The 25,767-nt window shown below is 53.7% G+C and overlaps 1 protein-coding gene across 2 annotated transcripts in view; it reads right to left on the bottom strand.

Moving 5' to 3' along the window:
* ZZEF1 (zinc finger ZZ-type and EF-hand domain containing 1) overlaps positions 1-25,767 on the bottom strand; it is a 99,616-nt gene that overhangs the window by 43,303 nt on the left and 30,546 nt on the right. For both annotated transcript variants that reach the window (XM_059150491.1, XM_059150493.1), the window contains exons 9-26: positions 24,893-24,991; positions 22,395-22,486; positions 21,910-22,058; positions 18,028-18,139; positions 16,774-16,989; positions 15,710-15,810; positions 15,089-15,258; positions 13,864-13,997; positions 10,958-11,028; positions 9,942-10,056; positions 7,673-7,832; positions 6,725-6,846; positions 6,505-6,627; positions 5,602-5,768; positions 5,441-5,522; positions 4,517-4,718; positions 3,439-3,587; positions 1,468-1,708 (exon numbers count right to left, since the gene is read on the bottom strand). In XM_059150491.1, the coding sequence (XP_059006474.1) occupies positions 1,468-1,708; positions 3,439-3,587; positions 4,517-4,718; positions 5,441-5,522; positions 5,602-5,768; positions 6,505-6,627; positions 6,725-6,846; positions 7,673-7,832; positions 9,942-10,056; positions 10,958-11,028; positions 13,864-13,997; positions 15,089-15,258; positions 15,710-15,810; positions 16,774-16,989; positions 18,028-18,139; positions 21,910-22,058; positions 22,395-22,486; positions 24,893-24,991 (2,505 nt within the window). The remainder of the gene's footprint in view (positions 1-1,467; positions 1,709-3,438; positions 3,588-4,516; positions 4,719-5,440; positions 5,523-5,601; positions 5,769-6,504; positions 6,628-6,724; positions 6,847-7,672; positions 7,833-9,941; positions 10,057-10,957; positions 11,029-13,863; positions 13,998-15,088; positions 15,259-15,709; positions 15,811-16,773; positions 16,990-18,027; positions 18,140-21,909; positions 22,059-22,394; positions 22,487-24,892; positions 24,992-25,767) is intronic.

Genomic DNA, 25,767 nt, shown 5'->3' with positions numbered 1-25,767 from the left:
ACGTATCTCTAATACAAAAAGGTGGGCCATTTTTAAACAAAGATGAGCAGTTCAGCAAGACAAGCCCCTCCTTCAAGGAGCTCGCCTGCTCAGCAGGACCCAAGGAACAGCGCCCAGAGAACAGAAACCAGCTGTACTTCCAACCCAGGGCAAGGTTGTTCCGGAAGTGACCTGTATCCAGTTCCCATCAGACTGTGCCTCTCCTGAAATAGGGATGTGCTGTCTGAGTACCATCTGAAAAGAAGCTGGGGATCCTGCAATCAGCCAGAAACTCTGTTTCTCAGCTTTTAGTTCGAGCCTTTCATCCACTCAGAGTTCCTACAGGTAAACAAGACTGTCCAGCTCTCTTATTACCATTTGATTACGAAAACATATTGGATTTTTTTTTAACCTGGCAGGTCACCTGGTCCCCCACCCCCTAGCAGAGATAGTCTTCCACAGGACACCTGTTTTCACAAAACCACCCACTGCCAATGGAGGTTTTACTTATTTGAGCAGCTTCTTCAAGGAAACAGTAAGAACTGAGGAAGGATTAACAGATGTTCTAGAGTCAGGAAATAAACCCTGCACCGTGAGGTCTGAAGAACCGGGTCATACAGGGCAGCAGCGATTGTCCTCAGAGCACTGACTAAGAGCAGCAGCCGTCCGAGGCCTGCTCTACCGGGGGAAGCACGGTCCCTGCTCAGCTCATGTGCACCATGAAAGCAACACACTCGCAGCTGAAGTGCTGGGGAAAGGCCTAGCTCCTCTTTACGGAGGGCGTGAAACACTTTTCCCTTGAGAGATTATGGGGGGAGAGAGCCCCCTCCCTCCCACGGGTCCGGGTCCCAGCGGCTGCTGGCTACACTCACAGGACACAGCCGGCACTGCGGGTTGGTGGGGGGCGGAATGCAGGGCGGGGGACGCGAGGAACAGAGATGGCGATGAGCAGGCAACCAATCAGGAGGCCTCCAAAAGCTACAAATGCTTTAAGTCTAAAGACAAGAGTGAATACATTTCCCTCCTTGGTCATCAGCACCCTGAATTACCCACACAACTCGGGGTCTGACCAGCATTTCTCAGGATGTCGGAGCTCTCGACTCCCGAGTTTACGGATAAGGGGACGAACATGCAGAGAGCTTGTCTGACGAACCTGAAGCCACATGACTTCGAGTTCTTGCCCAAGACTATAACCCAAGTTAGGGCCTCCTTCCCTTAAACTTCTTGGCAGTTTTCCATGAGGATTTTGGAGAAAGAAGTGACCTGCTGATTAGGAAACTCAAGGCTACTTGTACACATGACAGTTGTGTAACTATAAACAGGTCACGGATCTTCCGACTGGCAGAGTGGGACTTAAACAGAGCAGGTCTACAGTTGTAGAAACATGTTTGTACTTCAAAATGCTTAGAAATGTTCCCGTAAGATAGGCTTTCTTAAAGCTTAGCAACTGGCCTTCAGATCAGAAATATTCCCTGTAATATAAGTTACCATATTTCTGCAGCTTCTCATACAAGCCTGGAGTACGACACACCAGAGCAGCAAAGGTGGCGTTCACAGCTTGATCAATAGTGGAACCAGCAACTATATCTGTCTTTGGGGCCTGTTTTCTACATGCCTGTATGAATCCTTTGAAAAGTTCTGAAAATGGCCCACAGAAGTTCTGGGCAGGGTCTGACTGTGCAAACTCAAGAAGAAAGTGGTGGCAGGGATCGTCGGGGATATTCTTGACCTGGAACAAAACAACAAGAACACATCGTGTTGAACGCAGGCCTTCACACGACCAAGTCCACCCAACACTGACCAGAACAAAGTAGGATAGAACAGAAAGCTTCACGCCACTGCGCAAACCAGACAGAAACGCGGCTTTTAAACAAGTAAAACCCTGAGCACACGAACACAAGCACCACCATGGACGGAAAGGTGATCGAGTGCCAAATGCCAGGAAGGGGCACCCAGGAGCCCCCAGGAAAGCTCCCGACAGGCTGAGGTGAGAAGGGAAGCTTGCTGGAGGGTGTGGGCTCTGGACTGGACTCTGAAGACTCCTCCGGCCCCTGAGGAACAAAACTGCCAGCAGACGTGAAGTCTCAGCTGGGGAGCGGCTGAGGGGTAGAGACATGCCGTGAGAGAAGCCCAGACAGAGCCTTGCCTGGCCCGATGAGGAGCCTGGATCCCACTCTGTGGGCAACGGGAGCCAATAATGGTGTCTGGCCATGGAATAACAAGGTAATTTAGTAGCTAAAAAACCCTGGTAGGGACACCTGGGTGGCTCAGTGGGTTAAGCCACTGCCTTTGGCTCCGGTCAGCATCCCAGGGTCCTGGGATCGAGTCTGGCATTGGGCTCTCTGCTGAGCAGGAAACCTGCTTCTCTTTCTGCCTCTGCCTGCCACTCTGCCTGCTTGTACGTGCACTCTCTCTCTCTTTAATAAATAAATACATAAATAAAATCTTCTAAAAAAACCAAAAAACCTGGTAGGTCCCAGTGTGCCAGGGCACGTGCAGGATGAGAGCCTGGAGAAAGATGCAGACGGAGGAGGTGGGAGGAGGTGAACACCCCAGGACAGTCCACGGGAATGGTGGTGGACCAGGTGGGAGATGTGAGAACAAGACGGGGAGCCATGGCTCTGTGCCAAGGGAAACAATAATGACAGTGAGAGCAGCAAGCAGCCAGGGGAAGGGCACGTCCACTCCTGAGTGGAGCTGGGACACTGACAAGGAACCACCTAACGGAAGGATGGGGACACAGGAGTGGAGACTGGAGAAGCACCAGGACTATGGACTGATGTTTGGGGAGGTTGTGCACAGATGTGACAGCCAAAGAGAGAAGACGGGACGGTCTTGGTGGGCTGTGGGGACGGGGAGAAAGCCAAAACTCCTCCACTGTAAGGAAGGAAGAACAGGCGAGGCCCACTGAGGAGGCAGGGCCGCGGCTGGAGGTGAGGAGAGGACAGCGGGCTGTCAGGGAGCCGGTGGAAGACAAGCTCTGAAGGAGCCTGGTCTAACAGAGGTCAGGGGAAGGCCGAGGAAGAGCCCCAGGATTCTCAGCCGCCCACGGTGACGTGGGCAAGGGATGGAGCAGAGACGGAGGCAAGGGGGACGGTGAGAGACAACAGGCAGACGTGCCCAGCTCGGGAGTCATCGCAAGCCCAGGTAATAGGCCGCTCTTCCACAGAGAGCACGGAGTGCGCACAAACCGTTGACTCAGACGTCTGGCTCAGCGGCTGCAGAGACACAATCTACCGGCTCGTGAAGGGACTCGGCCAGAGTTCCCGAGCACCAACCACATGACTCGCTGGCCCCCAGGGCCCTCAGAGTGGACACCACGGGAACAAGGGATGGCCCCTGACGTCGGGCCGCTAACGGCTGAGCAGGGGTGAGGACGCCGATAGCAGGGCTCACAGAGGAAGCAGAAGCTATCAGCAAACACTCTGTTCCCGGGAGAAAGACGGCGCAAGTAAATACCTCCTTACTATCCTGGTGCGGGGGAGTGGGCCAGCTTGCTGCTAATCCCAACTCTGGACTCAGCTGATGCCTGAAGACAGGTTTCCATAGCGGGGAGTTCAGGACCGAAGCCATTTTTGCGGGAGGCACCACCATGTCACTCCCGAACTCTGGAAAGAGAAGGAGGCTGGTGAGCGCGCTGTGTCTCTCCCATGACACCGAGAGACTGGGGGCTGGCCAAGACAAGGTTTCGACCACGGGGGTGTTCTGAGGATGTGCCGGGGACCCCCCCCCATTTCCCAGCACGGAGCTGTGCTACGTGACGGACACGCACCCCGGATGCACCCCCACAAGAGCACCTTGGGGCGCGGCCCTGCCACGGGCAGCCTCGCTCGCTCGCACCTATGGACCTGCCAGGGCAGGAGGCGAAGTGAGCTGAGACCACGGCCAGGGAAGAGCTGGAGACCATGGCCAAGTATCTAATGGGGGAAATGTTCACAATTTGCAAAGTTAAGTTTGAAAAAAAAAAGAATTAAATACCCAGCCAGATGTGTTTACGAACAGGCATGAGAAAAAGTCTAGACGGGAATACGTTAGCATGTTAATCACAGTTCTCTCTGGGCGTTAGGACTAGGAATGACTTTTCTCCTTCATCTCTCTCCATCATGTAACTTCTATGATATTTCCTTTGACAGTCAGAAAAACTCAGGAAAGGAAACAGAAATAAAACATACTAGGAAGTTTTATTCTGTAATTCTCGTTCCTTCGATGCATTTAATAACAAAATTGAAAAAATCCCTTTAAGACAAAGTCCACGTTCCTGCATGTGACATAAATATTCACGTGGTTAAACGATACATGGCTAATTTACTCTATTTCTGCCTTCCGAGTTTCACAAACAAGAAGCCTCCAAAGCTGCTCTCCAGCCCAGGCATCCTCAGTCCCACTGGGACGTGCACCCAAGTTCACCTCGAAAGTACCTGATGGCCTGGCACTGAGCGGCCCTGGCTGCGGCCTGGTGTGGTCTACAGGCCCGCAAGGACGGACACCGTCACACCCGCACCCGCCCTCGTGTGGAGCCGACACGCAAGGGACTCACGGTGCACGGACTTGAGCGCCATGCACTGGGCGGCCAGGCGTCCCATCAGTCGGGAAACGAGCAGCTGCAAGTCCAGCGCCCAGGACACGGCCACATCAGGCAGGCCGTAGGCAGTGACGGTGAACTTGTAGCCCCACTCATTGTTGCTGCTGTCGGAGTGGAAGAGGAACTGCAGCCGGGGGCCAGCCTTAAAGGTCACTTTCTAGACACAAGCACAAAAGCCATGAGGTCAAACACGGTTGAGAAAATACCCCTTTGGGGCGAACATTCTTTAAGACTCAGACACTTGTATCCAACATCGGTGTCTATCCTCGCCCTCCAGTCTCATCACACCTGCCCAGGTGACTGGAGGGGTGACTGAAACACAAAGTCCATGACTGCACTGCGTGAAGAAGCAACGGTGGTAGGTTTCTAGACCTCGGACGCCCATCTGCCCACTGCCTGCTCATCCAGAAACGGTGCTCGTGCTCCCCACTGAGATCACCAGAGAGCACGCCAATGGGGGGAAGCAGCACTTCGCCTGCCCCAGAGACCACGCAGTCCTCTGGTGGGCACTGCCGGCTTTCACCACGGGCTCTGGGCCTTCCTGGATCCCTAGCCCCACACACACCAGACAATGTGACAGAAACCAGGGAGAGGCAAACTGTGCTGTGAAGAACCAGACTGTGAATTAGGAGACCTCCCAGGCCGTCCAGTCTCTGCAGCACCCAAGCAGCTAGAAATAACCCATCAAGTGATGAGCAGGCTGGGTGCTGAAGCACCCTGATCTACAGGACAGGTGGCTGGCTGTCACTGCCAGGTCTGCAGAGCCCTTCCTTTCACAGAGGTGCAGGGGAAGTGCTTCGCTTCCAGACCCCCAGGCCCTGACCAGGAGGGAATCGGAGCAGAAGTGCGCACGTCACTCCTTCTGGGAGCGCCACTCACCTTGGGCCACTTCTCGGTGCCGACCTTGGTGTCATAGCGTGTTTTTCCTCCTCTGGCGTCAGTGAATTCCAGATAATCATACCTGGGAAGGCATAATCTCCATCACTCTCCTTCTCTCATTTTAACCCGCTGTCGCTTAGGAGAAGACCATGGAGTCTTACCTTTTCTCCGTCTCACACCGCTCATCAAACTCCACCTCAAAGTAGGTTGCCCCCGGGCTCACAAAAACAGACACCTCGTGGCAGTTGTTTTCATAGTTGTGGGCAGACTCCTTTGTCCAGGTATGTAACACCACGGGACACTCCTGCTGCCACGTCTCTGCGTCGAGCTACACACACAAATGAGTCAAGAAACCAAGTGCCGGTCACTCTGTGTCCTGCCACACGGAAAGCTGTGCACCTGGGCCCCAGACAGACGGCCCAGGCACCGGACACACACAGTCGCATGGGCTACAGAGAGCCCCGTGTTCCACCTGCGGACAGGTCAGCGTGCCTCTAGCCCTTAGCAGAGGACATGTGTGTTTTCAGTACAAGATTAGCCTGTTTTCCTGCAAGTCACTACTCGCATGAATTTCCAGTGAGAAGAAACATTGAATTGGGGACCTCGGCAAATCTGAGCCCATCCTCTAGTCTCTCTCCATTTTTTAGTCTTTGCTTTTTCACCTTTAAAATAAGCTTTATAACGTATGCCCTTTCTACTCCCACAGAGTTGTTCCGGGACTCAAAGAAGAAAGTGCAAATCTCTGTGTCCCATAAAGTTAAACAGGGAGAAAATTCTGTTAAATACCCAACCTTCGAATCTGCCTTTCAACACGTCGTGTCTCTTCTGGACTCCAATCTGGTCATTCACCTACCGGGTTCTACACAAGCTCTGGGCTGTGAGAACGGACCGCCCGCATACAGCCTCCTGGCCATGTGGGCCATGCCCAGTCCCCAGGCCACCACGCACCTTCATCCGCGAACCACTGATACCACGTTGCGTGGAGGCCTTTGGAGGTGGGTCCCCCCGGTGGTTCCGGCACTCTCAGAGGCTGCAGCATGAGCGCCGGCACCCACCCCGGTTACCTTATCGAGCAGCCCTTCTGGGTCGGCACAGAGCCGCCTCAGCAGCCCCGTCAGCGTGCTGAACTCGCGTAGCAGCGTGCAGTGGGGGATGTCCAACGCACAGAAGTCCAGCAGGAAGATGACCTGAAGGAGATCGATGAGGCCCTCAGTACCCTCCTCGGACTCTGCTGGGGCTGCAGCTTACAAAACCCCCTTTCCAGAGACCCTCACCGTGTCTTACCAGTTGACGAGCTGCCATCGAAAACACCGAGTTACATAACTTTTCTACGATGGTTTTTCCACTGTGCTGTGACAAGAGGGATTCCAAAATCACTCTCAAGCTTGCCAGAAACTGCCTCACATCTGCCGAAACATAGAGACAGCAGTTAGTATCATGTGCGGGACCCACATCCTTTGCTCGGTCATCATGAAGGACAAAACCGGAGAGGGTCTCAGGTGCAGTGATAAGAATTCCACATCAAAAGGCCACCGAGTGCCACGGGTATGTTTTCCTCTGGGAGGAAAGGCAGTGCAGATCTCAGGCAAGGATCGCTCTGAAAGGCAGATTTCGGTCTTTGCTACTTTGGGATGAGGTGGTTCTTGGCTGAGCAGCCCAGCAGCCAGGGTGAAGTCTCGCTCTGCTCACAACGGGCCCGTCTCAGGAGGCCAGGCCTCAGGCCAAACCGCAGGAGCCAGCCCTGGGCCCCGTCAGCAGTCCTGTCACACTGCTGGGAGTCCACGTGCCACACGCGTATTTCTCAGAACCTGGGGAAGGTCACATCATTGTCTGCAGGTTTCTGGGACATGAACAAGAGCATTTTCGGGGTGTGCAAAGACCACAGCAGTGGCCCCATACACCAGAGATTTCACAAGTTCAAGCCTCTCCCGTTTGGGTGCCTTGACGAAAGCCCAGATGACGGACTCTGCTGTACAGTGTGGTGTCACCTGCTGTGTGACAGAGGGCCCCAAGGCGGGAGCGCTGGGCACACCACACACTCACAGCACTCTGGGCAAAAAGACAGGCCACAGAACCCTAGATGAGGAAGGAACCACCACCCAGAGACAGACTAATCTGCCACCCGGGACAGAAAACCCTCTGGGCACTCCGTGCACGAGGCTCCGAAGAGAGCGGCAAGGCCCAAGCAGCCCTGTGCTCTGGCGGGGGTGGGACGGCGTGGCCGGCACTCACACTGCTCCAGCAGGTCGGCGGCACGGCCTCTGGCTGCGGGGTCGGCGCTCTTCAGCTGCAGGAAGCACCAGGAGAGCAGGCTGCCCTGGACGGCCCAGAACAGGGACAGCAGCACGGAGCCAGCCTCCCCTTGGGCACCCGTGAGCACCAGCAGTTCACACTGTGAGAAGCAGACAGAGGACGTTTTCACGGCAGGGGCAGAGCACAGGACATGGGCACAGGCACCCGGGCACGGCAGCCATCCCCGGCCCAGAGCTGTCCGCGTTTCAAATGTGACCGAGAGAAAAGGCAGGTGAAAGCCCCTCTCTCACCCTCCCGCTCTCCAGAGGCTTCCCGCATGGTTTTCACCGTCAGCAGCCTCCCCTTCTGTCCCCTTGGGGTCTCGTCCTACCAGCGACCCCCTCTCTCTTACGCCTGCAAACCCCGTTTCTCTCTGGGCCCTTCCCCGGAGCCTGACATCACACCTATCCCACCTGAAAAGTCATTTTCTGCCCCTCGGTGGCTCTCCAGCTATCAGCTCTGTTCTCACCTGACCTCAAGGAGTAAATTCCTGCACAAAGATACCACAAGCTATGTCCGTCCCACAATCTCCACATAGTTGCCCCCACCTAGAAACAATCCCACTGGCCCTCCAAAGTAACCGGGATACACAGTGGCAAGTTCCCGAGGGGAGTCCCGCACACCAGCGACAAGAGATCAACTGCATTGTGCATGTCCATGTGGACAAGCCTCAGAAACGGTATGTTTCGGATGTGTGCCATGGGACCAGGCCAAACAAGCCTGCTGCACAGGAAAAGCCAGACAGGAAAGATCGGTGTACACCTCACAAGGGCGGCTGCCTCTGCGGGGGAAGGCCTGTGGTACAGTGGGCATTTCAGCTCTCGGCTCTCCCTCAGTGGCCATACCAGTCCCAGCACTGACTCAGCTCCTGAGTGTCCAGGAGCTCCCGCCATCTCAAGTCCTAGAATGAAGTCACATGTTCCAAGACCACCCCCGGCCCTTCTCCTCTTCAAATACTGGCCCTCCCCATCTTGTCCCTGGCTTTCTGCACAAGCGTGAGCACAGGCGGTGACAGGAATAGAGGCAGATGGGAGTGGGGTGCGGCCACCAGGGCTCAGAGCAAATACGGATGAGCAGCCGGCTGGAGGAAGGGCTTCAGGGAAGACAGAGATGGGCCAGACAGTCTGGAAATGAGACAGAAGGCAGGCAGGAGGCAGCCAGAGAACATGAATGTGACAGCAGCGACCGAGGATGCGGGCATCCGAGTGGGACAGAGACGACCCTGGACTGGAAGTCATACTAGGTGTGCAAGGGCCAGCCCACGGGGTGATCCCGGTTAATGAGAGCCTGGCACTCTCAAAGCTGTCTCCCTGCGTGCAGAGCAGCCAGGAGCGGATGGAACTGTGGCTCTGGCAGCGACCCAAAACAGCGGAGCACTGACGGGAGAACCCAAGTAAAGGGCGGAAAGACACTCCAGTTCGGCCACAGAAGACACTACCATAAAGTCTCCGTCACTCCACGCTTCTGGCGTGTGGACTGGCCTGGCCCACATCACGCCCCATACCCCAGTCCATGTTCTGTCCAGAGAGCAGTCCTTGGTCCCCTAGTCATGGGGTCCTGTCGCGTCAGAGTCCCAGGGTGTGCGGTGTCACACAGACTCATAATCCTGTCCCAAGAGGCTCTAAGGCAGGAGCCTGGGCTGGGACCTAGAAACCCAAATTTCTGCCCAAACACCACACTTGACAGGTGGACGACACTGTGAGAAACAGAATCCTTCATGTTGAAAAAAACAAAGTGAAAATTTGAAAGTATCACTAGCATACACAAGAGAGACTATCTTCTCAGACTTGATTAGCATGTGCGTTTCCTAAGGCATCTTAAATTTTTAAAAAAACTAAAGCAGTTTTCCACGGAACTCCCTCCCTCCACAGACACAGGCCTAAGTGCTGGGCTCACGGACTGCACCCCAGGGGACATGGCAAAGACCTCCTTCGCGAGGGAAGTCTCAACAAGCACGTCTACACATGGATGGCTCGCTGACTAGCACAGGACTGGCCCCAGGAGCCGGGGATCAGGAGCCACGGCAGGCTGGGGACTGTCAGTGACCATCTGGAACAGCCCCGGGACAAAGATACACCACACTGTGAATGAGGCCAATGGGGGTGGTGCCCGCCATCACCGGGTCACGAGGTGAGGGGAGGTGAAGGGGACCAGGACAATGGGGGCGGCGATCACCGGGTAGGAGGGGAGCGGAGCAGCCACCAGTTACCTCTCGGGCAGCGATGGACAGGAGGGTGCTTGTGACCGCTAGTACTTCAGGGTTGTTCAGGTCGGCCACGTCACCCTTCTCAGGCAAGAGCAGGAGGCCACCTGGATCCTTATCACTGAAAGGACAAAAGTCTGTCACGACATGTTGTTTCAGGCACAGCACCTTCATGCTTTTGTCTTAAAAGTTTTCAGAAAAGGATGCAGGATTTCAGTGCTAGTTCTGCGCGTTGTGGAGGAGTCTGGGTCAGGAAAAAGGCAGGTCCCAGCTGGGTCTGGGCCGCTGTCCGTCCGTCCCCCATGTCCTGAGTAAGCTCAGGCCATACAACTCAAGTCTTGAGCAGAGAGTCTGAGGAGTCAGTCTGGTGACTCTATCACTGTGACCACCAGCAAGAAAGACCCCTGATCTCACAGGGGCTAACTGCACAGTCCAGGCTGCACATTCATGTCTTCAGAAGCTCCCCTAATGAGCTCCGAGGCTCTTTCGTTGCCCCGATCCTCGAATGCAGACCCACTCGCAGCCCTCTGAGTCTGCCCCACTCTAGATACGGCCTCACATGTCAACAGGAACTTGGGCCCCGCGTTCCCTCCCTTCTTCAAGAGCCTGGGCCTCCAGGAGGGCCGCCTACAGGGCCACTAGCTGCTCCTCCAGCTAAGCACGCACAGATCTCCGAGTCGCCCCCTCCCGGCACACTGCCCTGGCTCAACTCCCGCTCTGTGCTTCTGGGTTCTCAGACCTGAGTACAGGACGCCCAGCTCCTCCGGCTTCAGTCCACGTCTTTGACCTCAGCATCACCAAGAAATGGGAGCACTTGGAGCTCCTCAGTGGGTGCTGCCCCCAATGGAGGACTAGGCCGTGGCTCAAATTCCTGATAAGGTCATCGCCCCACCACCACCTGACCCATTCCTCTGACCAGTGGCCTCTCCCTCCAGGAATCTGGCTGAGCAGAGGGGACAGAAAGCTAAAGCAAACCTCGCGAACATGGGAGCGACGGAGGGCAGAAAGTGCCAGGAACTCACCTAAAATAGGCGCACAGCGAACGGAAAGTGAGCTGCAGGGACTGCTTGTGCTCCTGCTCGGTGACGTGCTTCTAGAAAACAATGAAGTGCATGGTCAGACACCTGTTCCACGGCATCCCAGAGCCCGGGCAGCACGAAGGGCCACTGGCCCATTCCCGAGCACGGTGCTAGCACACGCTCCGCAGCGCGCCACTAGGCCTGGCCCGGTGCTGGCAGGAGCCGGCTCCCCGTTGCAACAGAAGACGGCAGGCTCACTGCAGGGCACTGCTAAAGCTCCCACAGCCAGGCTTTCCCGCGAGAACTCGCGATGCGAACATGTGGCAGGCGGGGCGCTTCTCATCCCTGGGCACAACGCGAGAGCAAAGGGCAGGAACAGCGCATTTCTCTCGAGTATTCTCTCAGCTCTGAAATCGGACCTAAGCTTTCCCGACATAAGCCAGAGCAGCCTAAAGTCACAGTTGTAGGAATCACATCTCTTGACGAGGCTACTGGGCCACTTTAGGATCCCTCTCTTAATGCAATAAACATGCTGAACACCAACTGTCAGGCAAGGTGCTGGAGGGGGTCTCCAGAGCAGTGAAGACCCAGGGCCCTGCCTGGCTCAGGAGGGTGGGAGACGCAAGATGCGCCTTCCGTTCGTCAGCGTGGAAAGGGAAAACGGAGCCCCACCACCGCCGTCCATAGGGACGGGTGAAGGGAAAGCGACGGGGCTGCAAATGGATGGCAATGCCATTCAAGAGGTCACGTGTCATCTGCCACTTCTATGTGCGGGACACACTCGAGCAAAGCAAGTCACTGCGAGTGGCCTGGCAAATGCTGCCAGTAAACAAGGAAGATGGGAGTCCTGCCCACAGTCCAGTGGGTCAGGCCAGCAGATGCTGTCCAAGGTCAAGAGTCTGGGTGGAAACTGGCCCTTCAGGCTGACATGCAAATTTTGCAGACAGATGAAAACAGCGTAAGATCCTGCCTCATCCCCAAAACCATCCGCAGTCACCTGACCCTAGGACTTGGCCCCATAACACTCTGCGGCTTCTCCCTGTGGCCGGTGTCCCCAGCTGGACTATAGTCCCCTGGCTCCAGAGACCATATTTGGTGCTTTTGTTCCCTCCTTTCTTTCTTTCTATGCACCCCATAAAAACTTTACTACATTTGCTAATTAGTTGCTGCATTTATAAATGCCTTTTTATGGGCGCCTGGGTGGCTCAATGTTAAGTTAAAGCCTTTGCCTTCAGCTCATCATGACCCCAAGGTCCTGGGATCAAGCCCCACATCAGGCTTTCTGCTCAGCAGGGAGCCTGCTTCCCTCTCTCTCTGCCTGCTGCTCTGCCTACTTGTGATCTATCTCTGTTAAATAAATAAAATCTTGAAAAAAATAAAAAATAAAAATGCTTTTTTAAAATGCTGGATCTATTTTCTTCACTAAGCTCCTACCAATAATTCTACTACTTGCTTGTCTACAGACAATAAAAAACAATCTATAATTCTATCACCTATAAAGAATTATTTATCTTATCCTTTCCGATTATGATTAAAATCTCTCTTCCTTGTCCTACCGCACTGGCCAGACCCTCTGACGACCTCCCGAGAAGCAGCGGCCGGTGAGCGTCCATGTCTTCCTCCTTATTCTGAAAGGGATGCTTCTAGGGTCCACCATCCAGCATATTGTTAAAAGTCTGGGGCACACGCCCTCCAGAAGGTTGGGGGAGTTCCTTTCTGCTCTGAGTTTGCTAATGGTTTTATAGTTTTAATCTTCATCAGAATTTAATCTTACTTAAATGTTTTCTGTATTTACTGACATAACTTTTTCCTCTAACCTCACTTACTAATTTTCTAACATTAAACCACCCTTGTATTCCTAGGGTAACTCCCAGTCAGTCAGCACTTTGGATTTTACCGGACCAGTTTACAAATGTTTCGTTAGGCTTTTCTTACAATGTTTACAAGAAAGCCTGACCTGTAAGTCTGCTTCCTTGCCACTCTTTTATGTTTCCGTGTGTCATGCCACCTCTGAAGCACTGGGAACTCTGGAGCTCTCTGGCCTACATGTGTTCAGCATTGCTCAGAGAAATTTTTTTAAGTTTTTTTTTTTTTTTAATACTTTGAGAGAGAGAGAGCACGCGCCCATGCATGTGCACCTGGAGGGGGACCGCAGAGAGAGGGATGAGCAGACCCCGTGCTGACCAAAGAGCCTGATCAGAGAGAGAAATTTTTGTTCTCACATTGTCATGGATCTGTTTCCCCCTGTATCACACTCATTTTCCCACAGAAATACTACCTTGAGGACTAAAAATCTGGATCTTTGTACGGGATATTCCACTTGGTAACACACTGCTCATAAACCTTGAGAGCACTTTTCACCGGCCACTCTTGACGTCTGAGTGCAAGGGGAACAGGTCGGTGAGGGCTGCAGTTCCCTGCAGGGAGAATCTGAGACACCTGGGTCTCAGACACCTGGTCAGGGATTTCCTTTGAAATCATAGGAGGGGGGAGCCGGGCGGGTAGAGAGAGAGTGGATAAGGCAGATCACCAATGAAACAAGAGGAGCCCCAGTTTACAAGTGCCCAACCTGGGGAGCACGTAAGGAGGATGGGGCAGGGCATCAGATTTCCTCTAGTTTTGTGTTTGTTTTAGACTTCCCCATAACAAAGAAGCGACAACTGTTGAAAAGAATGCTTGGCTGCAGGGAAATCCTGAAGAGGATGGAGGAGACAATATCCCACTTTGTGAGACAACAGGCTACATGAGAGCCTCCCTCTCCTTAAGGGCAGGGGTGCCGCATGGGGCCCTGAGGCGGCTGGGTTAGGATCAGCAGCAGATGCACACCCGGAACACCGAAACCAAGGAGACGCAAAGGAAAGAGGGAACCCTAACTGCTATCCCTCCAGATTCCCGACGTGAGTGATTACCATCATGGCAAAGAGATGGTCCCGCCGGCTCTGTCGGTCAGGAAAGAAGACGGCAGCCCCATTGAGAAGGGTATTCCTGACTTCTTGTTTTAACGTTTCCATGGGTGCAGAGTCTCCGTCCACCCTGTCCACCACTGCCAGGAACGAACAACGGCATCAGCGTCACATCCCTCACCCCACTCACAACATCGGTACCCGCACTTGCCAGCCCGCGACTAGCCACCCCGCCGCACAGCGAGGGCCTATGTACGGCAGCACAAGGAAATGCACTGCACCGACGGAAGGGCCATATGTACCAGTTTTCATTTCATTATTTCCCCGCCCTTCTGAGCCGCAACCGGGCAAAGCCTGGACAGTCATTCCACGTGGCCACGTGCTTATTCTCTCCCCTCCCTCCTGTCCCAGTGTCTTCACTACAGTGAGGACTGAAGAGTGTGACAGTCATCACTATCAGTGTGACAAGCCTGTGGTCAGAAACCAGGAGGAAGGGGCGCCTGGGTGGCTCAGTTGTTAAGCGTTTGCCTTCAGCTCAGGTCATGATGCTCGGGTCCTGGTGATGAAGTCGGATGGGGGGGGTACAAGGCGCCAGCTTTTGCTTTGTCTTCAGCCAGCCTCGTGCTCCCTCATCACTGGGACAGAGCCCAGCATCGGGTTCCCTGCTCTGCGGGAAGCCTGCTTCCCCCTCTCCCCTCCCTGTGCTTGTGTTCCCTCTCTCATGCTCTCTCTCTCTCTCTGTCAAATAAATAAATAAAATCTTTAAAAAAAAAAAAAAAAAGAGAGAGAGAGAGAGAGAGAAAAGAAAGAAAAGGAAGACTCACTAGTGAGAGACTAAATCCTGAACTCAAAATAATGAATCAAAAGAAAATCCAAGGAAACCCTCATTTACCCAAGCAGTGACCCCTCTCCTGGGCTTGCATGAGCACAGAGTCCCTGTTCTTACAGCAAGAGGCCTGGCAGGCTACCAGCACAGGGTCACATTCAAGAAAAGCCCAGGGGCCCCTGTGGGGCTCAGTGAGTTCAGTGTCTGCCTTCGGCTCAGTTCATGATCCCAGGGTCCTGGGATGGGGCCCCGCATCAGGCTCCCTGGCTCCCTGCTCTGTGGGAAGTCTGCCTCTCCTTCTCCCTCTGCCCCTCCCCCCGCTTCTGCTCTCCTGGCTCTCTCTCTCTGTTAAATAGACAAATAAAATCTTTAAAAAAAAAAAGTAAAGGCCAGCCCAATCCCTACCGTCACATAAATGTGTGTGGAGCTCCTTGGCGGCCATGGCCCCTGCAGGACTCTGCCGGGGAGCCTTTGCTTGCGGGCAGGCAGCTGGCCCATCCCTCTGCAGCACGGAGAAGCAGCTCTGGAGGAGACGCAGAAGCAGGGTTTGGGCACAGATGCATTCTTCCCTCGGGCTACAGAAAGGCAAGCACACCAGAGCATTGAACGGCAGGTTGCTTTTTCCCTCCTAAGCAGTCTAAAAAGGACTCTAGTCTACACAGCAGGCCCAGTCAAAAGAAGGCCAAGGAGAGGAAAAGAGGCAGAATGGAAAGAACCTCACACCCTGCCTGAGTCTGCCCACAGTGCGCCAAGGACATGTGTTTTCGACCCTACTTTTCCACCTATAAAATGAGGGCACACCCCAATGCTTGACCTGACAAAATGTTTGCAGAAACAATGCCCAAAGTATGTTACAGAAACGTGAGGCGCTGTCTTTAACGATAACCAGTTTTCTCAAACGAGAACAGTATAAACCAGGGAGACGTCAAAGAATCTTAGAAAAAAAAATGGACTATTTGGAATATAAAAAATAGCTTTTTCAGTTTTGTTTATATGATTATCACCTTATAATAAAGTCTGACCTACTTTTGCTTTAATTTACTGTAAAAATTCCAGAAGATTTGCAAATCAAGACCCGCGAAGTCCAGAAAAGATTTGTATTTTAAGCCACTTTCCTTCTGCTGCACCTAAAAAATTATAAAAATCAGAAAAAATAACATTGAAAATGCATTTAGAGAAATATTGGGATGGCTCATTTACCGTTTGATGGGAATGGGCGTAGGCTTCCCACACGGCTGACACGGACGCTCCCCAGCCTGGAAGCGCGCGAACAACCCTGCCCAGTGTGGCACTTTCCACAGGGCATGTGTACGTGCGCACGCAGAGGTGAGAACAGACGTGCACAGACGCACACGCACCACACAGAGACTCCCAACTCCATACACCGCACCAGGGCACCAGCGAGACGACACAGCAGTGTGCTTGGACCCCCGCCCGCGTTGATGCTGCCCCAGAGCCCCCGCGGCTCTGCGGCACCCCACCTCCCCTCCCCCAGCCCCGTTTATGTTTCCTGCTGGAACAGGAGAGCTTGAGTAACAAAGACCAAACAGACCGAAGTTAAACTGGGTCTCAGCAACACCAGCACCATGGGAGGGCGAGAGGCCCCACTAACCCCTAAGCTGAGTGGTGTGCTCTCTACGGAGATGGTGGCTAGAGTCCTCCCCAGAGTGAGCGGTCACTGCGTTCTTACTAGTGACTGTACGAGTGACTGCACAAGTCAGTGTCTGGACCACAGACGGTTTCAAACCCTGACATCCTGGTACCGTTAGTGAGCAAACACAATTGCCCGGACCTTGGAAATAAACTTCCCAGGACTTAAGGGAGTTGGAAATCTCACAAGCTTACTCGTTGTCCCCAGACCACCACCAGGCACCACGCGGGGGTCTCCAAGGTCTGTGGGCAAGCATCACTGTGGGAAGCATCACTGTGACGACCACACGTCCTCCGGTGACTGACACCACGGATGCCCAGCACCTCCCGCCCCGGCTCTCCCCACGCCATCCCAGCACCACCATGCCCGCAGCACACATGCCCCTGCACGGGCGTCTCCCTCAACACCACCATTAAAGTGCCCCACGGGAACAAGGTACCAGGTCATGGGCGAGCTGCTGAGTAAACTGAAGTGTCCTGAGGAGCAGGGTGGCCCCACAGATGCTGTCTTCCCCGTCCTTCCTGCAGAGGGTGCAGACAGCAGGCTGCTCTGCTTCCGCGCTCACTGGCCGCAGATACCCGCTGATGCTGAGGCCCTGCACGCCCAAGCGCTCCGCCGACTCCTGGCGCGTGCACAGGAACTTCACCATCAGGTACTAGAAGGATGGGGACATTCAGGGAGAGGGACTCAGAAGCCGGACTACAAACGGAAGGAGATACAGGCCTTTCTGGGACGGTCCCCCGTGACTTCAATGATCTATTAGGTCCCACTCTGTCTAGCATGGGGGCCCAAAAGGAAGCCCAACATCTCGACAAACAGGAAGAAAAACACTCGTGCTGACGAGTCAGGGTTTGGGACCGGTCCCAGTGAGAGAAGTGGCACCACACCCTGTTCAGAGCAAACACGGGCCAAGACACCATGAATCCGAGAAGTACATCTGCTGTGCAGCCCCGTTGTTGTGGAACAGAAATCAAGCAGAGAGTGAGAGCGGTCAGCACGTGCCCTGAAGAACCCTCTCAAAGCCCCCATTGACCCACAGCCCAAGGCCCTGCGCCGTCTGCTGGAGGCCAGAGCCACCCTGCAGGCCGCCTGCCAAGCCAACTCCACACTTCTCGCAGCGGAAGCTGCTCAGCCGGGTGCCATCCAGACCCCACGGCCCAGACGCGGAAGCACTTCCTGAGCGTCTCCTCCCTCCAACCCTGAGGGCAGCTCCTGCTTCTCTCACTGAAGCTGCTCACTGAGGCTGACACGAAGGCTGAGAGAAACGTGGCCCAGACAGAAGCGACTGCCCTCCCAGCCACGGAGGCATAGCACTCATGCCCTCGGGCCAGGGTGCTCCCCCCCACCCCCCACCACGGCTGTCCTGCCCCCCATGACCTAGCCGGGCTGCGGGCAACGGCGCCATCACGGGCTTCCAGTGCTCGGCAGCACACCCCCTTTCCTGGGAAACCTGTCCCACTGGCCTAAGGCCCGGGGAGGCACACTTCCCCTGGATGGTCACAGCCCCCTGTGTCCCTGGATGGTGGCGTCCGTCACGGGACCCCAGGCTCCGATGGTCCCGGCCCCGGCGCATACGAGCCGCGCCACAGGCAGGGCCAGGGCCAGGGCCAGGGCCGGAGCCGGAGCCGGAGCCAGAGCCGGAGCCGGAGCGGGGAGCAGCCACGTGGGGCAGCCGCAACTCCGCATGGCTTACCTGGGCTACTCTGCACTGCCGCAACTTCACGTCTGCTTCATCCCACTCTTCTTCCAGCTCAAACCAGCCAACGGGGTCATCCTCTCCGAGCTCCTCAGAGGGGCAACCAGCCCTGCAAACACATGGAAATCTCAAAACACAGTCCTCTTCCCAAATTCTCAGGGGCCTAACAACTCAGGCGCCATCCGCGTGGCATTGAACCTGCCGCGAGCAGTCGGGTCCCGGGTGTGGAAGTGGCTTCTGGCCATTTCTCCCCGCTCCTCAGCCTCCTTGGCACCAACATGGGAACAAGTATCAGCTCCAAACAGAATCCGGGAACTAAAGAGAAAGTTTGCTTCTCCAGATAACATGTCTGAAGAACGAGACAGGAAACCAAGACATCTCAGAAGAGCGACTCATAAATGAGAAACAACAGCCACCATAAGCTTCTGGAAAGATCCCAAGGACAGAGAGGTTCCATTCTTTCCCCAGCTGTGGCCACTACGCATACACCCAGCCCGAGGTTCAGCGCACTTGCTACAACTGAAGGGGAAGAGCCAGGGGACTTTCAGATCCTGGAGCTTCAAAAGGGGACGTCAGCCTCCTCACTTTTTCCTGTTCCTGAAAAGGTGCTTCCAGGAAAGCGTCTCAGCCTCAAGGGTAAAGAAGGACAACTCCAGCTACTTCTTCTTAAAAATTAGACACTTGAGGGACGCCTGGGTGGCTCAGATGGTTGGACGACTGCCTTCGGCTCAGGTCATGATCCTGGAGTCCCGGGATCGAGTCCCGCATCGGACTCCCAGCTCCATGGGGAGTCTGCTTCTCTCTCTGACCTTCTCCTCGTTCATGCTCTCTCTCACTGTTTCTCTCTCAAGTAAATAAATAAAATCTTTAATTAATTAATTAAATAAAAATTAGACACTTGAGTTGTACTCCCTTTTCAGGAAGTCAATAACCCAAGGAGAAAAAGGCAGTCTTTCAAGTAACACTCCTGGAACTTCCCAAGACCTAGTCTGTGGGACAGCTAGCATCACGTGAGTACTCTGCGTGGAGAAGCACACGCGGGCATTTGTGGCAAGAGGGAGAAGACTAAGGATCCAGAGTAGGTTCTGTAACGGGGAGAAAAAAATGTTCTCTTTTTGACTTAAGATTTTCTTGGCATCGGTCTTTCATGACATAATTAACCCTAAAACCAAGAGGACAGAAGGTATTCTGCCTTAACCCAAAACCATGTCAATGAGTTTCATCAACACCGTGTTTGAGGATTTCTGAATTCACTCTGCGGCAGCCTTTGGGAAAGTTCTGGAGAGGGAGAGACAGATGGCCAGGCATTTGAGAGCACAGAGAGACAACCTGTTGACTACGCCCCACAGCACACAGAAGACAGAAAAGAGAACTCAGTGTCCGTCCTCTTGAGCATGGACAGCGCCAGTCAGCTGGCTCGGGAGCGTGCCAACTGAGCAATGACCGGCCAGAAGGACAGAAGACAGAAAAAAATGGGAGAAGACAGACACACGTACATTAACCTCTTGATTTCGAAACTGGAGAGACACTGGTAACATGCAGGCCAAGCAAATCAGGATTTCAGAGTAGCTCAGGCCGGAACCAGAGCTAAAACCACTAAGTGAGGAGTGAAGAGACCTACATCTGGTTAGAAGAAAATCCTACATAAAATGTGAAAGATCTTATTTAACAGGGTTAAGAGAAAAAATTCATCGTAATATGTCCCAAGAATGGGACAGAGCTGCTTAAAAACAAGTGTAATCTCTAGTTACCATTAAAAAAAAAAAAAAAAAAGAGGATATATTAGGGGCACCTGGGGGGGCTCAGTGGTTTGAACGCCTGCCTTCTGCTCAGGTCATAATCCTGGGGTCGGGGGATGGAGCCCCCGTCAGGCTCTGTGCTCAGCGGAAAGGCTGCTTCCCCCTCTGCCTGCTGCTCCTGCTCCCTCTCACTCTCTCTCTCTCTCTCAAATAAATAAATAAAATCTTTTTTAGAAAAAAAGGATCTTTTAAGAAGGCACATAGAATAGTGGGGAGGAAGACTCTAGGAATGAAGGAGATTTGTTCCAGTTCACGTGCAGGGCTGCAATCACAGACATAGACTTCCGCTGACTTGCTGTGACCTTCGGCAGAGGGGCAGCAGGCTCTCCACTGGGAGGAACGTCCTGGAGACTAAGGGCCACCAGTGCACGCCCAGCAGAGAGGGAACTACTCCAGACCTGTACTACTTGGTGTGGTCCGTGTGTGGGGACCAGCATTCACCTGAGAGACCCCAACTCTGGGTAAGGGTCTCCACCCAGAACTACTGAAGCAGAACCGGGGACACGCGTACACAGCCAAGCTCAGTGGTATGGCACCGGGTGCAAGGCCACAGCAGCACAGAACCGGGTGCCAGATGTGAAGGCCACCGTTAACTCCAGCTCCCGTCCCCGCAGACAGCAGCACAATCAGCAACTCCAGGGTTCTGCTCGGTGAGTTTTAACCCGCTACTGTGAACACGGGAGACCACGCTGCCCAAGGCTCACCAGTGAGCTCTGGGGCTGAATCTGAGAGGTCCACTTGCAGACTTAATCCAAACGAGCCTGGGTAACACCCGATCCCCCTGCCCACTCCCTACTTCCTTTACTGTCACCCCCTCGGCTTCATGATGACACACGGGGGCCTTCCTGTTGCCCTACTGGCTGTTTCTCAGCTTCCTTTTTATTCTGTCGCCCTTTAAATGCTGGTGCCTCTCAGCATGCTGATCTACAATGTCTCTCTTCTCTTCCCAGCCCACATCCTCTTCCAGAACTCACTTCAATTATCCTTCAAACATCTCTCCTACTGGTACCTTCAGTACCTCTTCCAGCTTCAATGCACTCTCCCAAGGAGCTGCCAAGTATCACCAAGTCTTCCTAGACCTCAAATCCAACAGGACCAACACTGAGCTCATCGGCTTCCCACAGACTGCTTTCCCAAGCTAGTTTCTATCAGAGAAGGGCCCTTCCAGTGTCCCCACCTGGCCCAGCCAAAATCCCAGGCCTCCCCAAAGCCTCCACCACCCCTCCTTCTCTGCTCTACTCTCAGAAACGTCTGTCAGTTACCAGCTCTCCACCACTGCCCGTGCTGCTCTGGCTAAGGGGACCTAGGCCTCTGACAACCTCCTCCCTTTCCATTCTGCCTCCATGCTGGCTCTCCCCCAGCCACACTGCACATAGCATGATCCAGACCAGCACCTGTAAAACACACATCTGGCTGCCATGTTCTCCTCCTCTACGCTCCTCAACACTACACTGGCCACCCAACCTTGCTTAAAGGATACAGTTCTCGCCCTGAGCCAGAGACACAAAGACCTTTAGTGAGCGGGCCACTTGCCGGACCTCTAGTTCCACGTCCCAGCACTCTCCCCCTCGCGGTGACTTCAGGCACCTGCGTGCCCCCGAGCCTGCCACAGCTCACCTACGAGGGCTCAGGTCTGCTGTGCTCTCTACTCAGGATCTCCCCTTTAACTGAACACCCTCCTTAGCTCTTAACCCAAACAACATTCCCTCCAGGGTCTTTCCTCCCCGAGCCCCGACCCTTGCCCAGTGCTAACCACTCTGTGACATTGCTGGTCTGAGTAGACAGTGAGCGCCACAGAGCAGCGACTGTACCCACTTGTTCCCTGCATCTCTTCTGTGGCGAGCATCAGGCCCCATGCAGAATAGATGCTTAAAATACCTCCAGTGAAAGCATGCTTAGGAGGAGGGAGCTTGGGGCAGATCTTAAAACACATATTCATGGGTGTTGCCAGGAATCAGTGATTCCTCATGGCCACTGGGGATAGGCAAGGGGCACCTGTCTATAGAGACGTGAGCATATTTTGCCATAAGAAAATGCTTATAGCCTTATTAACTATAAAAATTTTGATTCTGTTCCTTACCTGCTTTTTACAAATTGCCTGAATTCCTGAAGCTTCCATTTGTCATATTTTTCAAACCTCTTGAAGTGTTCTTCTGCATGGAATTTATCAGAAGAGGAGTTATAGGCAAACACCAACCCACACTGGGCACCAATGCCACCACGTCGAACCTAAAAACACGGAAGGTACAAAACTCCTGTGGCAGCTGTGTTTCCAAGTAATACAGTTAAATTCATAGACCTTGAAGCAAATTCAAACCAGCAAAATGATATTTTGAGTTCATTAAGTCGGGAAAACAAAAGAACTGCTTCCTAAGAAGCAGTGCCTTCTAGTCACACGTCCCCGGACAACAATCTCCTCATCTCTGTGTCCCAGCCCTCTGCTACAGGCCTGGCACAGAACAGTCACCACACATGCAATGCAAACCAGGGACACAGACTCTGAAATGGAACCCTGTCTTTAAAAATAGCAGTAACGTTGCTTAAAGAAGTGAGTATGAGAATTACCATAATTCTGATCTGTGTAACTTGGAATGCAGATTCGGTTCCTGTAGAAAAAATGGTACTTGCTCTGGTCTTCCCAGTCTCTGTAAGAAACCCTGCAAAAGGAGACACTGAGGTGAGGACAGCCGACCCATGTGTCATAACCCGAAGAACTAAGACCAACCAAGCACACCAGATCTTTTGCATGTGGTGGCGGGGAACTAGTCTGCCTGGTATTTTCATAAAAGCAAAAAGAGATATCCCCTCTGCATAGGTGCGAGCTCACTGCCAAGGCCCAGGTAACAGACCATGGCTAGGGACGGTCTCCTCAACCACACCAGCAGCCCTGCTCTAACGATCAAGAACACAGTTGATAAAGACTGTGACTTAAATTTGAACAGACATAAGACCAGACAACCAGTTATCTTTTTGTGCCATTCCTAAAACCGTGCCTGATGCCCGACTGCTGACAGAGGACACAAGCCTGGAGCATGACAGAGGGATGATGAGGCTTCTGGAACAGTGTCAGGAAAGCCTGTGCGAGACTCTGAAATGGGTGTTCCGTGGGCACACTCTGCGGGCTACCTCCAGCGCTCATTGCTTGTGAGCGATCTCATGGCTCCATGAACCACACTCGAGTGTTGGTCAGTTTTATGTCTCTCTGTGGACTCCTGCTGGCATTCTTGTTGGTCTGTATGTATCTTATGAATTCTCCCGTGAACTATTCGTAACACCTTACTGGGCCCTCACGAATCAACGACATAAATAAAAGTGTAACTATTCGTCTTTCATTTGTATGAAAGTCAAGGTTTTCCTCTTTTGTTGTTGTTAATTATCCTTCAGTAACTCACAAAGAGGTCTGCTGCTAGACCCAGGCTGCCTTTCTCTTCCGCGCCCCTTCAGGTGACAGAACTCACACACATGCCCATGCCGCTGTCCTGGAGACAGGAACGCCTGCAACCTGCCCGTCCGTGCGAGCCCGGAAGACCACGCCCGCGTCCGATGCACCAAACTCTGTCAGCAGAACTGTCTGAACTGGAACCTCCACACAGCAACATGCAGAACATGTCACCGAAACCAAGAACACGAAATGCACAAGAAACTCACGGCAGAGCAGCTGCGGCAGGACCCGGCCGCTCGGCAGGGACCACGTGTGCATACGTGGGTGGCCACCGACCCGCAGCTCGCAGCAGCTAAACCACAATGGCCTCAAGAGAACCAGACTCTCTTTCAGCAGCCCTGCCACCAACACACACCCGAAAGGTTCTCTAAAGGCGAAAATAAACCCACAAAGCCTGAAAGGTAAGCACAGAACTGGCTCTTCCCATCCTTGATAAAAAACATGCAGCGGCTCCTGGGATGCCCTCACGCTCCATCTGTTTGGGTACCATTCCCCCCAGTTTACTCTCTCAAAATGACAGCGAAGAGAATAACCTATCGCAGAGCTGCAGAACTGGACAAATGCACGCCGTCAGTCTCCAGGCAGCACCAGCATCCCTGGCAAGCAGTGGACAGGACCGCCGGCACTCCGGAGGGCCAAGTGCGGGCTCCCTCGGCAGCCGGTGGCCTCTCCAGAATGGGCACCTCCCGGCACTTGGGGAACGTGAAGCCTCCCCATGCAGAGAGCTCCCCGTGTGCCCTGTGCCATGGTGGGCAGTGCGTGGCCTGCATGGCCCTTAGCGGTCCTCAGTGGGACAGGGGAGGGACACGGGGAAGGGAACGTCCCCACGGAGGCTTCACTGCGTGGAGAGGACCACAGCAAGAGGGACCTGCGTGACAGTCCACGGCAGGCGAGGTACGCAGGCAGAGGAGGTGCCTCGGGGAGAAGCACGAATGCAGGGGACACAACAGAGAAGAGGTGACCACCGAGAACATATGTGGCCTGCACCGCTGTGAGGAAGGCCAAGGAGAAAGCAAATCCAAGGCCGGGCAAGCCCGGCCAACGCTCGGTAACGGCCAGAAGACTCCCCTTCCTGGGCTGCATCGGCAACGTCCTAAGCAGGGCAGCGAGCGCAAGGCGGCGCGTGCAGGAGACAAACTGGCCGGCCAGCAAGATGGAGGAGAAAGAGACAGACCCCCGATGAGGGAAAGGGCCCACTACTGCACAGGACAGCACCTCGGCAGCTACCATGCCAACAGCCCGCGAGCAGGGAGGTTTCTTCAGACATGCCTGATCCAGAGGCGTCCCGCAGAGAAATACCCTCCTTTCCAGCAGTATCCCGCCTCGGATCTGCTGCGTTTCTTAATGCTTTAGGGTAACACCACGGAAAGATGATCTGAATATAAAAGCAATAACTTTTTATCTTCCAAAAGGAAGAGTCCTTACTTTCCAGAACCTAGAGCTCTCCAGCACTCAGCAGTCGTTAGGGGTGACCGACACCCAGTGGAGGACAAGGCCGCGATAAGGAGAGTGGGCAGATGATTCAAGAGCCACAGCCATGCGGGCCGACCTGCTGTGCAGCCCACGGCCCCGCATGCCACGGCCTCCCCACTCCCCGCACGCACATGGACCGACCACTCACCATCTCTGGTCCACGGCTCCACCAGGAGGTTTTCTGGGCCTGACTTCTCTTCTTTCCCTTTGACATCGCAGGCCTGAAGGATCAGCTGAAGAGGTTTACCTGGTCAAAGTGAAGAGAGAATGAGAGCCTTAAGGTGGCGCAGCGTGAAAAATAAAACTATCAGGCACGTCCGTGGGACTGGAGAACAGGTGGGCAGCGCGGCCGAAGGGAAACGCACCAGCTTCCAGCTGAAACAGAGAAGCAGGCACCATCCTTCTCTGCTCTCCTGATGAGACCAAGCAGTTTTATGTCCCTACGTGAGTCCAAGCGGAGGACTCCAGACTAACCACTCCTCAGAAACAAAACACACTATAAGACAGACTGATACCACACATTCAACATGTCTGGGAGAGGGAGCCCCGAAACCCTGTTCTGGAGCCAATAGCTAATTTTATTACAGCTGCGTTTTTGGTTTTTTTGTTGTTTTTTTTTTTTTTTTTTACAATTGCATTCAAATATATGTAGTATCTTAGGTCTTAGGTCTTGTTTCTTTAATATACCTGCAGATAAATTTTGAAAGTTTCAAGATTTTTAGAAAGTACCATTTGCTACAACGACTTGAAAGCTTTTCCTTCTTCCTTCATGTTACTGATACTATAATGAATACCCATTAACCTATAACCCAATCCACAACACTGCCTGTACAAACATTCCGTCCCGGTCCCTCCCCTCTCCAGTATTCCTGCCCAAACAGCTGCTCATCTGAACTGATAACTTTCCTGGAGGGTATCTTCCAAACACCACAGATCCCTCCCAACCAGCTGTGCCTGTTATGAGCTCCCTACCCCACCAAAAAGTGACATTTTCAAATTTAGGGGGCAAACTAGATTTATAAG

The sequence above is a fragment of the Mustela lutreola genome, chromosome 15 (genome assembly GCF_030435805.1).
Source record: "Mustela lutreola isolate mMusLut2 chromosome 15, mMusLut2.pri, whole genome shotgun sequence".
Classification (NCBI taxonomy): domain Eukaryota; kingdom Metazoa; phylum Chordata; class Mammalia; order Carnivora; family Mustelidae; genus Mustela; species Mustela lutreola.
This window is presented reverse-complemented; position numbering and strand designations above follow the sequence as displayed.